Source organism: Ursus arctos, unplaced genomic scaffold (genome assembly GCF_023065955.2).
Source record: "Ursus arctos isolate Adak ecotype North America unplaced genomic scaffold, UrsArc2.0 scaffold_20, whole genome shotgun sequence".
NCBI classification, from domain to species: Eukaryota; Metazoa; Chordata; class Mammalia; order Carnivora; family Ursidae; genus Ursus; species Ursus arctos.
Genome location: NW_026622875.1, coordinates 43134845 through 43154869, shown reverse-complemented (window position 1 = coordinate 43154869; position 20025 = coordinate 43134845). Strand labels below are relative to the sequence as shown.

General features: G+C 42.4%; 1 protein-coding gene across 1 annotated transcript in view; it reads right to left on the bottom strand.

The window, feature by feature from the left end:
* Positions 1-600: 600 nt before the first annotated feature.
* The window catches only part of LOC113253852 (tyrosine-protein phosphatase non-receptor type 23-like), a 180412-nt gene continuing 160987 nt past the window's right edge, over positions 601-20025 (bottom strand). The window contains exons 6-7 of the mRNA XM_057316115.1: positions 1801-1933; positions 601-1695 (exon numbers count right to left, since the gene is read on the bottom strand). Of these exons, the coding sequence (XP_057172098.1) occupies positions 1844-1933 (90 nt within the window). The 3' untranslated portion in view covers positions 601-1695; positions 1801-1843. The remainder of the gene's footprint in view (positions 1696-1800; positions 1934-20025) is intronic.

Sequence of the window (20025 nt, the reverse complement as noted above, 5' to 3'; positions counted from 1 at the left end):
ACCTTTCTTTCTAATGGCTTTAAGCAAGGAGGCTTAAGATGCTACTCAGCTACTCGGTGTTCTTAGTCAACTCTGTAGTCAACCATAAGGACTTAGAGTGTTCCTTCAATTCTTTGCTGACAAATAAACTAATCACCATTTATGGAGTGCCGCCATGTCCCAGTATGTTTCTAACATGTAAGGTGTCATCCATGTGATGTCCTTCTACAGGTGCTGACGACCATAACTACAGGAAGGATCACTACTCGCGTGTTGTGGGTGGGGAAACTGAAGTTCTACAGTGTGCAGCTTGTTCGAGAGTCTCAGAGAAATACATGGGGGCTCCAGAACGAGATGGCAGCACCCTGGCCTACCTGGGCTACGCCATAACTAGAGAGGTCTAGAGTCGACCACAACAGGAAGAAGGAAAGTTGACCACACACACACACACACACACGGACCCCACGTGGAGACAATGGATGGCTCTGGAGACACTCCCAAAAGAGCAGTAAAGCTGCATCCAGCAGCGATCTCTGACAGGTCAACCACTCCAAGGTCTACCCTGGACTTTCTGACAAAGCACTGAGGACACAGTGTTGCAGGAAATTGACAGAGACCTTGTTGCTGAGTCAACCAAAGGTGTTTTATTGCAAGGCAGGCACAGTTACAGAGCATTCAGTCAGAGACGCCACAATTTCCGTAAACCCAAACACAGAAGCAGGCCTTGTCCTCGGATTCCTCCAAAATGAGCAGATCCACAGACAGACAGACCTGAGCAACCCTGTTGACAAGGTCAGCTGGTCTCCAATTCCTGCTTTGCCTTGGAAAAGGGCATTTCCAAACGGTCCACTTATTGTTGGTTAGCGTACATTCAGGGTGTCTGAAGCCGCTTTTGATATTTATAATTTTTCCACCATTCTAACTGCAGGATCAGACAGGAATTAAATTTCAACCTACAAGGTTTGTGTTTCTTTGTAGCATAACATATATATCATATAGCGTGCAAGAGCCCCAGGTATAATATATGTTTGATTATATTTCAACTCCAAGCGATACCACATTGAGATCGCTTCAGTAGCTAAGCAAATGTGACTCGGGCCATTACCTGGATCCAAAACTTGAAAGAAAAGAAGAAAAGGAAAGAGAAGAGAAGAGAAGAGAAGAGAAGAGAAGAGAAGAGAAGAGAAGAGAAAGAAAGAAAGAAAGAAAGAAAGAAAGAAAGAAAGAAAGAAAGAAAATGTATTTATAATCTAAGGATCAGTACTACACAAATCAAATCATGCAGCCCCATCTACCAAGTAACCTGGGATTGCAATTCAGAAAATCCTTAGGGACAGAATTTGTTCATAAACAAGGCTAATTTCAGCAACAGAATTATACTTTCTAAAGCAATTCTTTTCTTACAATTCTCAGGGCCAAGAGAAGAAAAAAGAAAAGACAGAGGGGGGAAAAAAAGGAAACAAAGCCAACCATTCAAAAGCATCCAGAACTGTGTTATGCAGGTGACGGCAAAGCAAAAACAGTCCAGTCGGGAACCACACGCAGCTCAGAGAGCTTCAGTCTGAAGGGGTGCTGGGCTTGAGTCCCACTCCAGGTGCTTCTTGGTGCCAGCTGCTGGGTTTCTGTCCTGGGGACCAGCAACATCTCCCTCACTGTCCTTCAGCAGTTCTCCCAGAGACCTAAGAAGGTGGTCTGTCCTCTGGCCAAAAGTGGAGCCTGTGGAAGGATACATGGGAAACAGCCCATCAGGCCTGGGCCCAACCATCTGACAGCTAAAGGCCGATGGAGTCAAGGGCAGAGGGAAGAGTGATGTTTCCTCACCTCCTCCAGGCTTCCTTCCTGCCGCCTCTCCAGAAGGGTGGCTTTATGCTTTGGAGCAGCCAGTGGCTTGGAATCTTTGAGATCTTGTAGTGAGCTCATTGGGGTACCCATCACCTTTCAGTCCATGATATCTCTGTTGACAAGAACATAAAATAAATACCCTGCATCACTGGTCTATGAATCTTGAGGAGAAGGAGACACAACAGAGTAACACAGACACATGGAAAGAAGAGAAGGGAGGACAAGAGAGAATAAAACTCAGAAAGGATACTCTACCTGTCACCTTTCCCTGGAATTCCCCTAGGTGGTCGCATCCTGGACGGGAGGCTCCAGGTGAAGTCTAAGACCGCCCAGAGGTCTCAAAGGTCTGAAAGGTCAGGAAGCATCATTCCGCTGCCACGTGGGCACCTGAACTCAAAACTCAGCTCCTTGAGAACCTCAGCCAGCTTTGCCCCAACTCTCCTGAGTGGATCCTGCCACTGAAATACTACATAACAGAGAGCAAAGTGCAGTTGAAAATTAGCAGGAGGTCCTCCATCTTCCTTTGCCCCAGGGTGGTGGTCAGGGAAAGGGCGGGGGGGGGGGGGTAGGAGGGGTATCAACAACCACCTGGGCTTCTCTTTAGTGATTTCATTCTTCGACTTCAAACTCAACTCCCCCCCATGATAAATCTCTAAGAGGATTCCTCCAGGCCCGTGGTCCATGCCTTTTGGTTCAATCTAGCCTTGCTCGTTGACTCTAAAGCATCCTCTGGATCCTGAAGGAAGTTTCTATGCCTGGGTCAGGAGAATTCCAGACCTGAAGCATGCCAGACACCTGGTTCCACTTGTGACCCCCTCTTGCCCAAAACTAATGGGAAGTCCAGGGCTACCCCTCTGTCCTTCGTAGAACCTATCTCCCTGGAACACCGGGTAGGCTGCACACCAGTGAAGAACACAGGCTGAGAATCATAGGAACTTGCATTGCTACCAAGAAAGGCAGAGAGAGAGGAACTTATCCAAACACACCGGTTACCAGTGTTATGCCAAAGGGTAGGGGCCGGTGGGAGTGGTCTATCCTGGGTACACATTACAGACAGAGGGCACGCTGTCCGTAGGGGATTTAAAATCAATAATAAATTAAGAGTTACTCTACTTTTTACTATGACCTTGCACTGGCAATTCTAAGAATGTCGGCGACAAAAGATCCTTCCCACCCAGGCAGAACCCCATTCTTGGCCCCTTCTGCAAACTATTCATGGTATCCTCATCCTGCTAGAGTCTGTCCTTGTGTTCCTCCCTCTGCTTGGATTTTCTTCCCCTGATACCACCTGCCAACATGTTACCAACTTTCAAGCTCCCTTTCAGATGCTACATCTTCAAAGAAGACTTGTGACCTCTTGACCAGGAGTAATCCTTCTTCCTCTTAACTCCTATGGCAATTTACCTATATTCTTTTATTTCTTCCTTGTATTATACTTGAACATGCAAAAATATTATCTTCCCTATTAATATAATCAAGATGCTGTGAAAAATATATGGGATTTGAAACTAGGCCTACGTTAGATTCCCAGCTCTTACCCTGAACTAGCGGTGTGATGCTGGGCTAGTTTTAACCACCTCTTTAGCTTATTTCCACATCTATAAAACAAGGAAAATATCAGGGCTGTTGCATTAAATTAGATAAACACACAAAATATCTAGCCTGAGATAATACACCCTCAACAGTTACTGGTTTCTCTACTCTCTTCATAAGGGTAGAATCTTGTTCTTTCCTCCCCACTCATGCAGGACTTACCCAGAAAAGTGGTAAAATGTGGAGGGTACTGAAAATGAGGATATGGAAGAACTACAACATAGGCCCGTTTGGAGGATTCAATGACAGAGTATGTGTTAAGTTCTTAGACTGAAACCTGGAACAAGGTATGGATTATAGTAATGTATATTAAATAGAAAAATCTTGTGAGTTAATTCAGGATTCCGTGACTCCATGAAGCACTCCAAATATCAATTAGCAAGATACTCCTTCCCCTGCTTCAAACTTCTTCTTCTCTTCCTCAAAAAAAAAATGTCAGAAGGTATATAGTGAAAGTGGAATTTTTAGAAAATCACGTAATGTTAGAGCTAAGAGACCTTTTCCCCCTCTAGGTAACATGTATTAAGAGCCCATGCTGTGCAAGGTACCTTCCTAAGAACTTTAAATATTTAACTCTCATCTGAATCCAGTGAGGAGCTGCTTTGACTATTTCTGTTTTACAGATGTGGCAACGAGGCATAGAGAGGTTAAGGAACCCACCGTGGATGAACAACCAGTATGATACAGAGCTGGGTTTGTTAACTAGGTTAAGAATCATGCTCTCACTCACTACGGATGTACTCCGGAACTTTCTGTGAGGATGGAAATGTTCTGTGCTAAGATGGTAGTCATTAGCCTTATGTAGCTCCTGAGCTCTTGAAATGTGTCTACCTAGGAACTGGCTCATGTGTCAATGAGGAACTGACTTTTACATTTTACTTAATTCGACTTAATTTAAATTTAAATAGCACACATGTCCAGTGGCTGCCATATTGGACACTGCAGGTCTACTGTTCCTTAAAGTCCTTGCAGAGGCCCCCTATTTTGATGTTAGAGATGACCTGATTTGCCCTAGACATAAAGTCAGGGCAGAACCTTTGGGGGCGGGGGGAGCAGCACTATGCTAATTATAGAGCATAGGACTAGAGCAAGATACACTTGAGTTGGAAATGCAGGTTCTTTCATCCACTGGCTGTGCCATTAGTCAACCTTCTTGTGCACTGATCTCTTTTTGGTTAAGGAGACATAAAAATAGCATTTCTAGGGTCATTGTGATGATCAAGTAAAACAGCATATGAGAGAGTACTTAGCACATACCTGGTATAATTTCAGGGGAAGCTGTAGCGCACATACACATAACTTAGAAGAATTCCTCCCTCCATGCTCGGCGAGAGAGCGGAAGAAAGTCATAGAATCAGTGGGGCAGGGGAGAAGTTTCCCACCTGCATTCCACTCAGGAGACACATGCTCGTCACAGACGGAGCACAAGATGGGAGACAGAAATGCTTTCTCCTTTCGACAGGCTCTCAGAGTCTTAGTGTGTGATTCTAGTGTTTATATGTGATTTTCCCCTAATGCCCTGACTTTAGAACTTAATCACCACCCCACCCCACGCTAAATAAGGGTCCTTAATGTCATTCCTCCCTGCACCAAGTTCTTAGGTGCAGGCTATTATTATGATTATTTCTACAGCCAAGTAGCAACACTCCTTATCCCAGGCAGCTCTTGGCCACATTCTTCTCGCTAGCTCACTCAAATGCCCATGAACTCTCTCCCTTTCTCTCTCTTTTGTGCATATATACACATTCATGTTCTCTCTGTGTGCTGGTTTTTAACGTAACTGTGTTTCACCTCCAAACCCACCCTGCTTCATAGTGCTGGGGCTGGGACCCTACAAAGCACATCTCTCCTGGGCCACAGGCTCCCTGTCAGGTCTGCTTGTCAGAGGGGAGGAGAGGCAACTGGCTCCCTACGGGATTCCTATTCTGTCACATGAGTCCAGCGAGAACTCTCCAGCCTGGCAACAGCAACTGGCTCCAGTCAGAGCAGCTGACTCCATTTTGCAGCTTCTCTATACCCCCAGCCCTCTTCAGAGACACCAACACAGCCAGCTGTCCAGTGTCCCCTCCTCAGAAGTCTGGGTTCTCCCCGTGCCAGGCCCATCACCCAGGTATTTAAGTGTTCATTATCCTACCTTCTTCCCTTGGCGCCCCCAGCCCTAGGGGTACAGCTGCTTTCTGCAGTGTGTGATTCTGTGAAGCTCAGTATCTCTCTGCACCTCTTGGATTATCCAACAGCTGGTTAACAAGTGATGAGGTTCAAGAAATGCCATCCCGAAAGGTGGCACCTTGGCATACTGAATATTTTACACTGAAGTCTAAGGAAACAGCAGAAGCAGCAAGGTCACGGTGTCCTCCGCCCCCTCTCACTCTTCCTCCCTGAAACAGGTCACAAAGCCCTCCTGTGAGAGGTATCCTCTCTATACCCAGAGGAAAGGAGCACCCTCGTCTCTAAAGACAAATCCTAACCAAGGGCCTTCCTAAGTCTCCCCCCGGTTACTATGCTTACCTCCTGGTCCTTGACCCATAACATTCCCCCATGACAGCCCGCTCTCCACCCCACCTCGCTGAGAAACTCGCAGCTCTAACCATTGCAGTGGGTCTTCATTTCCTAGTGAAGGCTCCAGGTCACGTAACATTTCTATTACATAATCTATGTGCTTTTCTCCTGTTCACCTGTCCTTGTCAGTTTGCTTTTCAGACAGAGACAGGGACCCTGAAGGAGTCAAGGAAAACTTTTTCCTTCTGTACAAAAGTCTTCATAGTAATTCCATCTGTTCAAGTAACTTTAGCTTCTGTCTCCTGACCAGATCCAACCCATTGCACTCCTCCTCTCCCTCTTCCATGGACAAACTATGTTACTGTGTACATAAGAATATATGAACATGTCTTACGGGGTTTTTTCCCCACATAAAAGCTATCAATAATTAACATTATCCTGGCATTTCTATTCTAGATCCTTTCTGCCTAGGACATCAATATAGGATGGAAAAAAAGGAAAGAGCACCTCAAATCATATAATTTGATATATCAGAGAGTAATTAACCCCTGAGGTGCAACTCTGGGAGCTCATTCCTGGGCACATCTGCCAGGGCAGCTAAAAATCAGGTAAAACACATGGTTATTTCCATTAACAAAGATCAACACATGGGAGTCCTGGCAGGGGCATTTGCTAAAGCCTAGGGTGCAGACCTTCTGTAGCAATACATCAACAACGAACAATGTCAGATGAACAAGAGCCCTCCGCTATGCTGCGCCTTTGACAGCTTAACTGCCCCCATCTGCCAGCTCTCCCGAGAAGGTACATACGCACAACACAACACAATCCGATACAATTCAAGACGAGAGGTTATATCAGAACCACTTTAGAGGTAGTGACCCCAACCACCCCTATCCCCACTTCCCCAACAATGCTGCCAGTCTTATCCTTTACAAATCTAGCAGGAGACCTGCGATGAAATCCCCAGGCTTGCTGGTGAGCTGAAGAAGGACATGTTGACGCACAGCACTTCCAATTCTTCTGAAATGATCCCTGTGGAGGAATCAGGTCTTCATGACACAGAAAAAGTGACTGCCTGTCATTGCTAGACCCAACGTGATCTGCGGCCAACATATGCCTACTAGAACAGTGGGCATCCAAACTCGGAGCAGCCATCACAGCCTGGAGCCTCAGACTCCAAACCACCTTCCATCTTCAGGATGCTTCAGCTGGTACCTTCTTCCCTATGTCAATTGAACCACACTCCTTCGAGGACCTCACATAAGAAAGCCTACGGGTTCTGGCTTGAGTGTCATCCACTGTGAATCCAGGCCTTCATAGACAGTGGTTTCCTCAATGTTCAAAACCTGTCTCCCCTCTCCTTTCCAAGCCATTGTTCCCATTAATACCTGTAAATATAGCAGAGACTGTCAGTATCCTGCTCTTATCCCTCAGGCCTTTCCAAGGCCAACCTCCAACTGCCATTAGCCCCATCTCTTTGCATGGGAGTTTTCTCCAAAAACCGTCTGGGCCTGGCAGGCCAGGAATATGTGGGTCACCCGTCCTGAGAGGAGTCCTTGACCAGAGGCTGATACAGTCCAGGGGATAACGGTGAGGTTCACATTCTCAGCTGTTCCTCATTATTTCCCCATAGGCTTGGGCATAAGTATCCGTCGCCATCTGCAGCTGGTTCAGGAACACACCCTTTATTGGCTGCCTTTCTCTCTTATCTTCCTTTCCTTTTCCTCTTGGTGGTGCTTCCGAAACTTCTCAAATAAACTGCATGCTCTTAAATCTTTGTCTCAGGGTCATTCCTGGAGAATCAAACCTTAGGCAGCAGAAAACTACCTTTTTCCAATTCCAGTTACTTCAAAGCATTTCAGCAAATACTTTAAACATATTGATATACGAACATAAATATGTGTTCCTAGGCTACTTTAATTGGATTTATAAATAATGAACAATATGTGTCTGGCTGACATTTGAATTTTCATGTATTTTGCTTTGTGCTGGTTGTGTCTCTCCCGTAAGTTGATAAGATGTTCAAAGGCCAGGAGTGCCTCACCTTCTTCTTCCATAATTTTCCACAATGCCTGGCATGATGCTCCGCAGAGTGAATATTCAATCAGGGCTGACAGACAAGAAGCCACAGAAGTCAGGTCCGTTTGTCCCACGGGCTTGTCAAAGGTGAGAAAGCTCCTAAGAGAAGGAAACTGTGATGCTATTTTCAACCCTCTGAAGGATGAGCCTGGAAGCCCAGAACAGAAGCTGGCACTGAGACAGGGCACCAAGTCAGGACACCGGAGTCATGTGGCACGTGCTCAGCCCTCCAGCCACACAGCACGGAAGATGCTGCCCCATCAGATGTGCTCTCCAAGCCTGTTTTTGAGTGAGAGTCCGCTCAGAGAAGAAGTGAGCCAGGTGAGCTCGACAGAGCAATGTCAGGGCCATCCCCAGGAGATCTTTCCTGAAAATTCTGGGCCTTTGCTGAAAATCAGTAGCTTTCTGATTAAGCACGTCAAAATGCATCACAGAACTGGATGCCAATAGGTAAAGGACCAAAACAGATAAAAAGGAAGCCCTACCTTGACCCATCTTATACTCCAGAAGTGAAGGTTCAGGGGACACTTAGCAGAGGTACACAGTAATAAAAACCAGTACCCCTAACTACAAACACTCCTACCTTTGCTTCGAGCTCTCATTTCCCCCCTGGGCCAAAAGGACTTTATGCCCTTTCCACTTACATATTTCCTTTCCCAACTGGAATAAAGTCTGGTATATCAGACACCCTAGACCTCAAATCTTCATTAACTGGCTCTCTCAGGATACAGGTTCTAAAGGACCTTCGAAATCAAAGAAAGGTGAAATGACACTCAGTGTTATTTCAGAACTGAGTATTCTGTTGTATTATTTTCTAAGACTTTTACAACTGACAACCCAAATAAGGTATTGATTAAACAGATTACCCCATATCCCCAACTTGGCTGCTGAGAGACTAACCTGTAATATCCTTTCGATCCTTCCTGGTTAAGTCTAGTGCCTCAAGAGTGAACAGCCACTGGAAACCTGATGCACTCAGCACCTCAGAGGCTCGGCCACATGGTCCGTAGGACAGGCCTGCCCACAGAATGCAGCTGTCTACCAGTTTGGAAATTCTAAAAGAACATTTCTAAGGCTTCCTTTGAGGAAATCACACAAACATATGGCTTTACATAAATCCTGCTGACTGAGGAAACTTAATTCTACAGCAGCTTTCTAAAAATAATTCTAATTTGAATAGAAAGTCCAGCCCTTTACACAGCCTAGACTGGTTTGCTTGCCCACCCCCCACCGCATGGGAACTTGAAGAAGCCACAATGACAAGTGGACAGAGCAATGGGTAATTCATCCAGAAATGAACTGCAAACAGAATAATAAATTGCTATCACGACGGCCAGAAGGAAGTTGGAATCAAGAAGGGCATGGAAAGGAAGAACAATGACAACTAGAGACTTCTAAGCACCAAATATGAAGACACACACAATGTACTTTCATGATCTCCCTTTAACTCCTGCCCCTATCTACACAGAAATGAACTGTCAGCCCGATAAATTCACACAGGAAACAATCATTTACATGATACATAGATACAACTGCCAGAGCTATCAAGTCTCAAAGTGAAATTCTAGATGATCTGGTCCATTCAGATGAATTTTGCATGTTATTTACGGGGAAAAGCCGCTACTCAATTTTCTCGCAGGTGAGAAGTACAATGCCAATGGAATGAATGTTTAATTACAGTCACCTTCAAAGCTCCAGGTCTACTGAAAGAGAACCATGGCAGAAGGGGAAAAGGAAACACATTTCCATTAGGCTTACTGACTCCCTGGGTTCCTTGCGTGCACGAGTGCCATTACAGCATGAAAATGATAATCACAGGTTGCCAATGATTTACCCACACAGAAGGAACACTTCAACACTTCCTTAGGTGTAATGTTAGAAATATTCCATACTATCCCAATTTGTGCTCAACTTTGCATTCATTCATTGGCTATTTAACCTGTAGCAAGTTATAATATTAAAAATGGCCCCGTGGTAGGCTTATTAATGCCTAATGTCTCTGAATATTAAAGGATGGCTTCTTTGAAGTCAATGCTAATCCCGCCTGGTCTCTACTGTAGTCGAAGGCAGTTTAATATCTCCCCACCTTAGTTTTATAGCAATTCCTTTCCCTTACCCCAAAACTGCATTTGTTCTTGACAGTTTCCAGATGTTATGAGTCAGGAATGGACAAGGGATTATTTATCATGAAGTGTTTTTATGACGTTGATGGTCAGTGCCTCAAAGAAGCCTAGAAGCTCCTATTTGAACATCTTTATACATGCCCTTGACCTGCAGTATAAACTCCCTGAAGGCTGAAGCTGTTTTTCATATATGTTCCTTTTGTAAGTCTCATAATGCCTAGTACAGTGCTGGAGATTGAGTTAAAGTGCCTATCTTTTCTAGTAAAAAAATTTCTGGTGTTTACTGTAGTAGGAGATACCTTATAGCTGCCTAACTTGGATTAGGCATCCCCAGGCTTCCAAGCGTAGGTCCCAGAGAAGTGTCCTGGATAAAAATGGTGCCAATGAGTCTCCTCCTAGAGGGCTTCCAGTTTTTTCTCATTTACTTCTCACTCACTTCTACCTGTAACTCACTGGTTGAAGATGGAGGCTAGGAACAAGATCTTAAATGCCGAAAAAGCTACATATACAGGTCACTGAGATCAGTACCATGAAGATTCTACCAGATTGTCACAATGGGGAAAGAGGCCCTAGGAAGCCCCTACAGTTGGCCCCAGGACAAGGCAGAGCAGACCTAGGAGTTTTCAGTCTCCTAAACTTAATCCCTTCCCTCTTGGTCCTTTGAAGACTGCTGCTCCCAGGAAATGGGAACAGAATGGGTGCATTTGTCTTTACTCAGGAATTCTAGAAATGGAGCTTGTTGACTTGCTGAGAGACATCCAGGATATATCAGGGAATTCTGCTCATTACTGAGAGGTGCTGGTGATATATAATGGGTACTTCTCCAACCAATGTAACTTTAGACAACTCTTGGTTTCAACTGTCTCATCTATAAAATGCGAATATTAAATGTCTTGATTATATTGAACATCTCATATGCAGACATGATGTTCATTGCATTTGCTCCAATCCTCTGGAGCTATCAATGAGAACATCCCCTTTACTGAAGCTCAAAGAAAGTTATTCAGGTCAGCTTCCAAAATGGGTTTAAGTGAGTTTTTGCACCAACATCTATACCAGTAAATTTCCAATCTATCAATCGTTCCAAAGCTCTGACCCAGAGGAACCAAGTTCCCAGGCAGGAAATGAATATAAACAGAGTTCACATTTGTCTGTGTGTGGTCTACTCAGATGCAAACAGATTACTCAACCAGGGCAAACACAGGAGGTGCCAGCATCAAACCCAAATGGTGACAGAGCCAATTACGATTCAGCTTGCCTTCCTGATTTTGAAATGTCACTTATGCCGAAGAAATGCTCCGTCAGGAAGAGCCCTGCAAAAGAGAAACCACACCACTATGACTTCCACTCTTATGGCTATCATGAGGAAGAAGCCAAGGAGGATCGTCAGCTTGCTGTGCTATCCAACAAACCTTCAAACTCCTTAATTTTGGAGAAGTAGAAATCTTCACTCCAGAAGTCACAAACTCCTAGGAACGCAAATGCTTTGGAGGAAACACAGACAAATGAAGAGGGCTGGGTGGGCACTGTGTGAAACTTGAGAGCATACCATTCAGCTCCAGGGGTCATCTGCCATGGAAGGATCAGGGCTTCAGGAGGCCAGATCTTTCCATTTTTCAAAAAAAGCCAGAAATCTAGGTTATTTATGGGAAGCTTTCTGACATTAAAATGTTGGCAACCATAAATTTTTTAATTAACATGCAGGCAAAGAAGACACATTGATGGGCCAGATTTGGCTTGTAAGTTGCCAAATTCCTAGGTTTCTCTGACAGATTAAATTATAGACATGAAATAAATCGAATTCCAAGGGTTTCAATGTAAACAGGGTACAGTGGAAGAATATCAGCCTTGGTGTCAGGAAACCTGTGTATTTCTCTTGGATCTGCCATGGTCTTTAGGAAGAGAGGGGGGACAAATCGCTTTGCTTCCTGAGTCTCCATTTCTTTCTATCTAAAATGGAGCTAGAATGTAAGGCTGTTGTGAGGATCACATTAGAACGGGCTAAACTACATGAAAAGCACTCAGTGCAATGCCTAGTATGTTAGAACACGATACACTTTGCCTTCAACTCCCTCAACCGAAAATACAGGATAATGATTTTGCCTCAAAGGAGCTGTCATTTGAATTAAGTGGGATAGTACAAGCAGGGGGCTTAGCATAGTGTCTGACAGAATAAGGGCTCAATAGTGTCTGTTGTTGTTATTATTATTTGTAACCATGAAACAAGCTTTTAAAAACCCTAAATTTTACCAACATGGACACAGTGACCCAGAGAGAAAGACACTAGTCAAGTCTCTGCAAATAATTAGCAAAGTCAGAATCAAGAAATAGGTTTCCTGACTCCTGACCAGCAAACTTTTCCGTGAAGCTCTGGCTTCCACTAGGTTTTTGGCTTGCAAAGTGGTCTTTCTCTGTATTAATTTCACCAATATAGTCAGTATCAAACAATAGGCTGGTGTTATTTTTGTTGTTGTTGTTAATGACTGATGAAGTTGGTATGATGGTGTCTTAATTTATTGACATAGGGAGAAGGGGCAAGAAAAAAAACAGACTTTATTATATAAAATCCAAAGGATCAACTAGTTTTCTTAAAAAAGTAAAAACAAAATAAAACAAAACAAACAACAACAAAAAACCAACCCTACTGTATGAAGTGACCTGCATTCTGATTAATTATATAAAATTAGAATTTTGTTCTCTTTTCCCAAGACAGTCCTGAAACTGACAGCCCTTATGATCACAAACAGTAATATGTTTGATGTCTGCAGGAAAAGAATGTTATTCTATTTAGGTAGACAAACAAAATTATCCCAAGCCATTGTTTGGGTAAACAGGGCTTAAGAATATCAACACTGTCAAGGTGTAAAACACTCAGGAATTCAGCATTATCTTCTATGAAAGCAAACCGCATAAAATGTTTGGAATCCAAGGTACGAGACAGTATTGTAGGGAATCAACAAAACTGACCATTCCCAAAAAAGGAAGTTCCCTTTAAGCGTAGACCTGAAAATAGGACTCTATTTGTTAAAATTTGTTCATTGCCTATTTTCTCTCATTGATCCCATTCCCACTTCCTTCATCTATTCTTCATATCCCATCTCCCATTAAGACCTAAGGCTCTAAAATCTCCCCTTCTCTCTCAAGTTTCCACCCGGGAGCCATGACCACCACGCTGAGATGAGTCTATTCAGAAAGTCTACGTTAAGCATGCGCAGCGTCATGCTCTTGGAAGACCCATAGGGAGGCCTGGTCCTTGTCTCACAGAGTTCTTTCCTTCAGCTTCTCCTCTCATGCTGCCCAAGTTTCTTGTTTGTTTAAAGACAAATGAATACTAACTGGGAGTCAGACACTGACCTGACCCATTCGGGCCCATTCATTCAAAAAATGGCAATGTTGGGTAGTCATTTTTACCTCTGTCTAGGTAGGTCCTTAACTTTGAAACTGCAGAAATAACAACAGTGATCAACTTCATATTCCTCAAGGCTTGCTTCCAGTCATCTTTTCTATCTACTTATGCCTGATTCTATCAGAGTTCGTCTCCCCTTAGTAATATGCTCTGGCTCGTCACAGTTTGCTTTTACTAGTATCAAGTATGTACTCCTTTATCTCCTTGATTACATTTTAAGTTTCTTGAGAGGAGAGACTGAGTGTTGTTGGCATTTGGAAACATTTCCCCGAGTGAATACCCAGTAGAATGTCTTGCACTTAGTAGGTGTCCTCGTAATGACTCGTGTAATTGAATTATGTCTCAAATTCATGTCTGGTCATCATTTTAGCACACTTCAGCCTTTTAAAATTCTTCTCAGTGCTCTCACAGGAGAAAGTGGAGATGAATTCATTACTATGCTTGGCAAAGTGAAAAGCCCAAATTGGATCTGCCTTGCCCTTCTAGTTTGTTACACAGCTGGAATGTGAAGCTGGTTAGAAATCACATCCATCTAGGTTGGCAGATCTATCAGGATCCTGTTGAAGATATTAACATATGAGCTGGTTAGGGCGGGATTTATGCATTTCCATCATAGGTAATGGAGACGAAAAGGAACCTGTCAAATCATAGGGCCTATTTGTCTGCCCAAGGAGAGTGTTCAATTAAAACAATTATTTATATATATTCTGCAGAGCTTTAAAGACTTCATTCTTCATGTCCCCTTGGGAATCTGGCAAGGGACAAAGAGAATGTCCATTTTTGCAAGTGAAGCAGACAGTAACTCAATGAATAATCCCAGATTCCTTGGAGATTGAAGCTTTGTCCCCTGAGCTCAGACAATGGAAATGTTTAGGCCACAGATTTCAAGATAAAGATTCTTTGGCAGGTTTATATGTTCCTAATCAGAGCGTAAGAGCTAATTACGATGAAGTTTACTGTCATTTTATAGGCATGGCTTTACAGAATGAGGCTATTTATTTCTTCCTAAACACTGCATACAATTCAGATATTCGGTTGCCAGTTGAGCGGCAGTGGCTTAACAATGGTTTCATGGACTAAAACAGAGATATAAATAGCATCATCATTCTGCTTAGGTAAATTCCCCCCCCCCCCACACACAAAACAGACCTGTTTATTAAAACAATTATCTTTCTTTATATTTAGTCAAACAAAGCACAGAGCAATAGCAAAAGAAATTTAAACACCCAAGTACAATGAGGGGTCACATTTACAAAGCTTACACCGTTATCAGTCACTACTCAATCTAAGCGTTATCATACATACAAACTTGATTAGGTCTCATGCTATCCTGAGTTCCTTGCCCCTCTCTGTCTCTGTCCCTGTCTCTCTCTCTCTCTCTCTCTCTCTCTCTGTGTGTGTGTGTGTGTGTGTGTGTGTTGGGTGAGTTCTTCACTCAAAATCATCTATCCTCCAGCATTCATTAAGTCTAGACTCCATGTGGCCTTCCCTCATATTTAAGTTTTCAATTTCTCTAGCATTGAAATTAACAGAAAAATGCATCTCTCCTGTCTGCTAGACTACTTAACACAGAATATTCCCTCCTTCCCTAAGTTTCCTGGTTCCTTGTCTCTTCATGGCCTTTGCAAAAAGGATAATACAGGCAGCCTAGAGACATGACAAAGTTTGTAAATGCTCTTAAAGTTAATTTCTACTTTGTAAAAATTCTACAGCGATGTTAAGGGGTCACACTGTATATTACTCTGAGGTTTATCCCATAACCCTCCATACCTGCTGATTTGCTCACTTGCACACAGCTCCCAAATATTACACTATTTTTTAAAAACTTGGAATTACCTAAATACCAACCTATTTCAGACCTTTTCCTTTAAAAACATGTAAATAAAATATTTTCTTTACACACATACAGCACACACAAATACACACAGCATTGAAGTGCCCAAAGGAACTGTACTATATTAGACATCTTGACATTTGTTTTTCCTAGGAGCTTATAATAAAATAGGCAACAGTGACTCAGACAGACATGTAGTGGGCATTGGGCAAACACGACCTACATCATTAAACTGTGAAGAAACAGTGAAATGCCTGTCCCATATACTACAGCCCAAGGACTTTTGAGGTAAGGAGCAAAGACAGGCATAAAACTGAGGAAAGCGGTCCAATAGCTAGTGACGTCCATGCCCAGTAGGCTAAGGATGCCGGGAAACCGTAAGTTCTTTGCTCATCAGTCCAAAGCAAATAGAACCATGACATCGTTGCTTGAGAAATTAAAAGGAAGGTGGCTCAAAGGAGGCAAGAGGTTGTTAAAAGGAGAAATGCCGATAATACTCTCTTAAAGATCCAAATAAACAGAGCAGAATAGATTTTTACATGATAATACTAACCAAGTTAGCTCCAGAGAAAGCTTGCTGATGAGCTTGTATTTTCAAAGGGTGAGTACGAAGACAGAAAAAAATGTGCAATGTGAAAGATGCACACAATAGGGTCAGGCTAAAGCAGAGAAAGAAGCAAAGATCTTTTTAGAAAAATATAACGAAACATAAGCTCTTTTTCCTCTATAAGTCTTCCTTTTAAACTCAAGGCAAAAAGGAAAATGGGTAGAGATAGTTGGGCTAACTGTAGTATAGCTAATATTCATAGCAGAGAAGGAGCTCGACCCCTCTTTTGCTGTTATTTTCTCTATCAGGATAGATTTCAAACAAAAAGGGCTAAGGGGGGGGCAAAGAGAAAAATGTGTTTACTTACTAGCTGATTGATTATTTATTCACTCTCAGGTGCCAGGAATTGGGCTCTCCGTTAGCAACTCTGGAGAGTAAGACAAACATGGTCTCTGCCTGCATGAAACTTGTACTCTGGTGACATTAAAACTGAAGGGAAACCTGACCGCTCCCTTAATACAATCACACACAGATCCTGCAAGGTTAGCAATGAAGTTATCTCTCGCTCCTTTGCCAACCTTGGAGTGCTGAAGATTCATTTTATTAAGAGAGCTGTCAGATTTCTTTACAATGTCTAATAGATGAGAAAATAGTAATGGAGCACTTGACTGAGTTTGAGACTCCAGAACCCAATAAATCAGGTCTGAAAATACTGAAGACTTTATGGGGTAACTGTAGAAGACTTAGTGAAGTGTACTCTTTTAAAAATTTTTTATAAGAATGTCAAAAACTACGAAAGTATTTAATGTTCTTTTTTTTTTTTTTTTTTAAACAGGTTTAACAATACAGAGAGATTACGGAAGACAAAGTTAGGAGACCACAGTAATGCTGTAATTTGGGTTCTGGTACCCGTCTTACAAGCATGCCCCTACAATTGTGTGCATCTTTTCCCAGCCCTGCACAGTCGTAGCTTGAACTTGGCCAAGGTGGGAGTATTTACAGCATGGAAAGTGGCAGGTACTACAAAGCAGAGATTTTCTTTCTTCTTCTCCTTTCCTTCCTTCCTTCCCTCCCTTCCTCCTCTCCTTTCATCCTCTTTCTTTCTTGAGAACCACTGGTTAAACATTTACCTGTCCACTGACGTCTTAATGTAATATGCTGTGGCTGCTACAGAACTATGTTACCCAATGGGTTTCCTGGATGTGTATACTTTTCGTTTTCATAAATGTGACCACATCATGTTTCCTTAATGTATAAATTTATACTGTGACCATAAGCATATGAAAGTATACATATAACAAAGTCTCATCAGTTATATGGTAAATGTTATACCTGCTTTTCATTGAAGCCAATCCTAAAGGTGGAAAATTCTGGTTCCCATGTAGTTTTAATTTAGGCTATCTAGATTGCAAATGAGCTGAGAGATATTTGTATGAGTTACTGGCAATTTGCATTCCTTCTTCTATAAATGGCCTGTTTATATATTTCGCCCATTTTTTAAATTTGGTTGTTTACTTTTGATGTCATTTTGTCTGGTCACATTACTTACATAAACTTCTGTCATGTGTTACAAAGGTTTTTCCTAGTTTATTTTTGATCTTAGGCTTTGTATTTGGTATCTTTTGTCAAACACCTTTTGTTGACAAACGTGTCTTCTTTCCTTGGTAACTCTTGGCTTTCTGGTTTTACTCAAGCAGTTCTACCCTGCCCAAGTGCTACAGTCCGAATGTTTGTGTCCTCTCATCCAAACGGTATGCAGGTTCTTCAAAAGTTAAAAACAGAACTACCCTGTGACCCAGCAATTGCACTGCTAGGTATTTATCCAAAGGATATAAACACAGTGATTTGAAGGGGCACGTGCACCCCAATGTTTACAGCAGCAAGGTCCACAACAGCCAAACTATAGAAAGAGCCACCTGAGTCTATGGTATTTTGCAGGAGTGGCCTGAACAGACTGAGACACCAAGGCATCACAGGAAGTCACATGGGTAAGTCATTCGCAGCATGGCTCCACACTCAAACTGCTTCTGCCTGAATCCCAGCTCTGTCATCCTGAGTGCCAGTCTGCTCTGTCGACGTCTCTGTTTCCCCAGTTAAAAACTGGGGAAGAAAATCGCACCTTTGTAGAGCTATTTTGATGAGTAAATATTTAACACTTTATTGTGAAATTCATTGTTCATCCCTGTTCTCCCCAGTCTTGAAATGCCTCTTCTGGTTCAATTTTCATTTGGTATATTAGTTCATCAAGCACTTTCACAGACATGGTCCAAGAACAGGTTACAGTTTGAGGCTATGCAGGTCTGACTCTTTCTGTCTTCTCTCTGATGGCTGAGTGAAATCTCTGCGGAGATTCCTGACACCACTCCTCTCTCTCAATAGCCTCTCGACTCCCGCTGACTGCTGGCTTCAATGGCTGCAGGCTGGTGCTGGTCTGATCCTTTCCCTACTAGGAAATTTCTTCGCTCTGGAAGCTTAGAAATATTTCTCTGTCTCCTTGTCCTTCCAGAATTTCTAGGAGATGTAGAATACACATATATACCCGTGTATTCTCCTACATACACACAATCATACACCCTTCTGTATTTATAACTTCAGTGTACACACACCCACATGTGTTCATGGGTGTATTTACATGTACATATTTAAATATATGTACAAATATGTATAGATATATGCATCCGTTTATACATGCACATATGTATGTATGTATGTATACATATACACACACACAAATATAAATATATATATACACACACACACATATATATATACACACACATACTTTATTTTTTCATGAAACTAGCCTGGACCTGGATTATATTTTTCAAACAGAAATTTCAAGTCTTTATCTTAAGAAACTTTTCTTCTCCTTCTTTTTAAATTACTATTGCTCTTCCATCTGCTCATTTTTTCCCTCCTGGAATTTTTTTTTTCTTTTTTTGTGGAAGTTAAGTGTCTTGGAACTGCCTTCTATGTCTCTTATATTTTTTTACTCAGCATCTTCACTTCTTTGTATTTTTGCTGTGTTATGATTGTTCTTCTAGAAATCTAATTCGGTCTTCAAAAGAGACTATTCTCCTTTCAAGTTATCTGCTGAATTTTTAAGTTTTCAAAATAAGCATTTTTTTCCTTAATTCTCAAATTTGGGGATTCTGATTGTATCTCTCAAAAAATCTTCTGGCCTTTTTGGTAAAGTTTGCACCTGCCAATTCCATTATTTCCGTATCAATAACAAAACCTTTCAACTGGTTTATTTGGCTGTTCACACATGCTTCATTCAGTTCTCTCTCTTTGCAGACACATAGTGGGACTGTACTTCCTGCCACAAGAAGTTAATTGTGACTTACTTTTGCCATTAAACCATGAGAAAAGTATTGTGTGTACCTTCAGTGCAAAAGCTCTAAGAGCCAGTGCATGCTTCCTAACATTCCTTTCTCTCTGTCCCAGCAACAAGCATTGCCCTAGTTAGTGGCTTTTCTGTCGTCCTGAGCCTTGTAGTAAGAACACTGATGCCACAGAGAAGAACGCTCCCACCAATCCTCAGTGAAAATGCAGCATGGGTGAGAATTAATCTCATTTTAAGCCACTTGGTTCTGGGGGTCATTTGTTACTGCAGCAAATTCTGTTACACCCTCCCGGATACAGTCCGCTTAGTCTTCCTCTCTGAGATAAAATTCTGCTTTTCTAGTCACTGTTGAGTACTTGTCAAGATTAAGCAATTGGAGTTTCCCATGCAGTGGGAAACCATGAGTGAACAGAAAGGGATTTCTTTTATACTAATAGACCAGCTATGAATGAGCTAGTTCTCCTCAGATATAAGAATCAGTCCTTTCTTCTCCAGTTTCTAATAGTACAAAGGGCATTCTTCTTTCGCACATCAACCCTGCGAGGGAGTCAGCTTGCCCATGTAGTAAAACAGTATTGTTGAAATGGAGTCATCAGGATTGGGGACCCTGCAAAGAGCAAAAGCAGCAAGTAGGGAGAGGTGGGCTCCTTGGAAAATCTTGGAAGTCATCAACTTGACGATCTCAATATTTATGGTGAAGCAAGCCACCTTCTCTGTTGCTTTTCCCTTGACTCTTGTCCAATGACTATAAGAAGGAAGTTCTGCACCTGCTCTCTC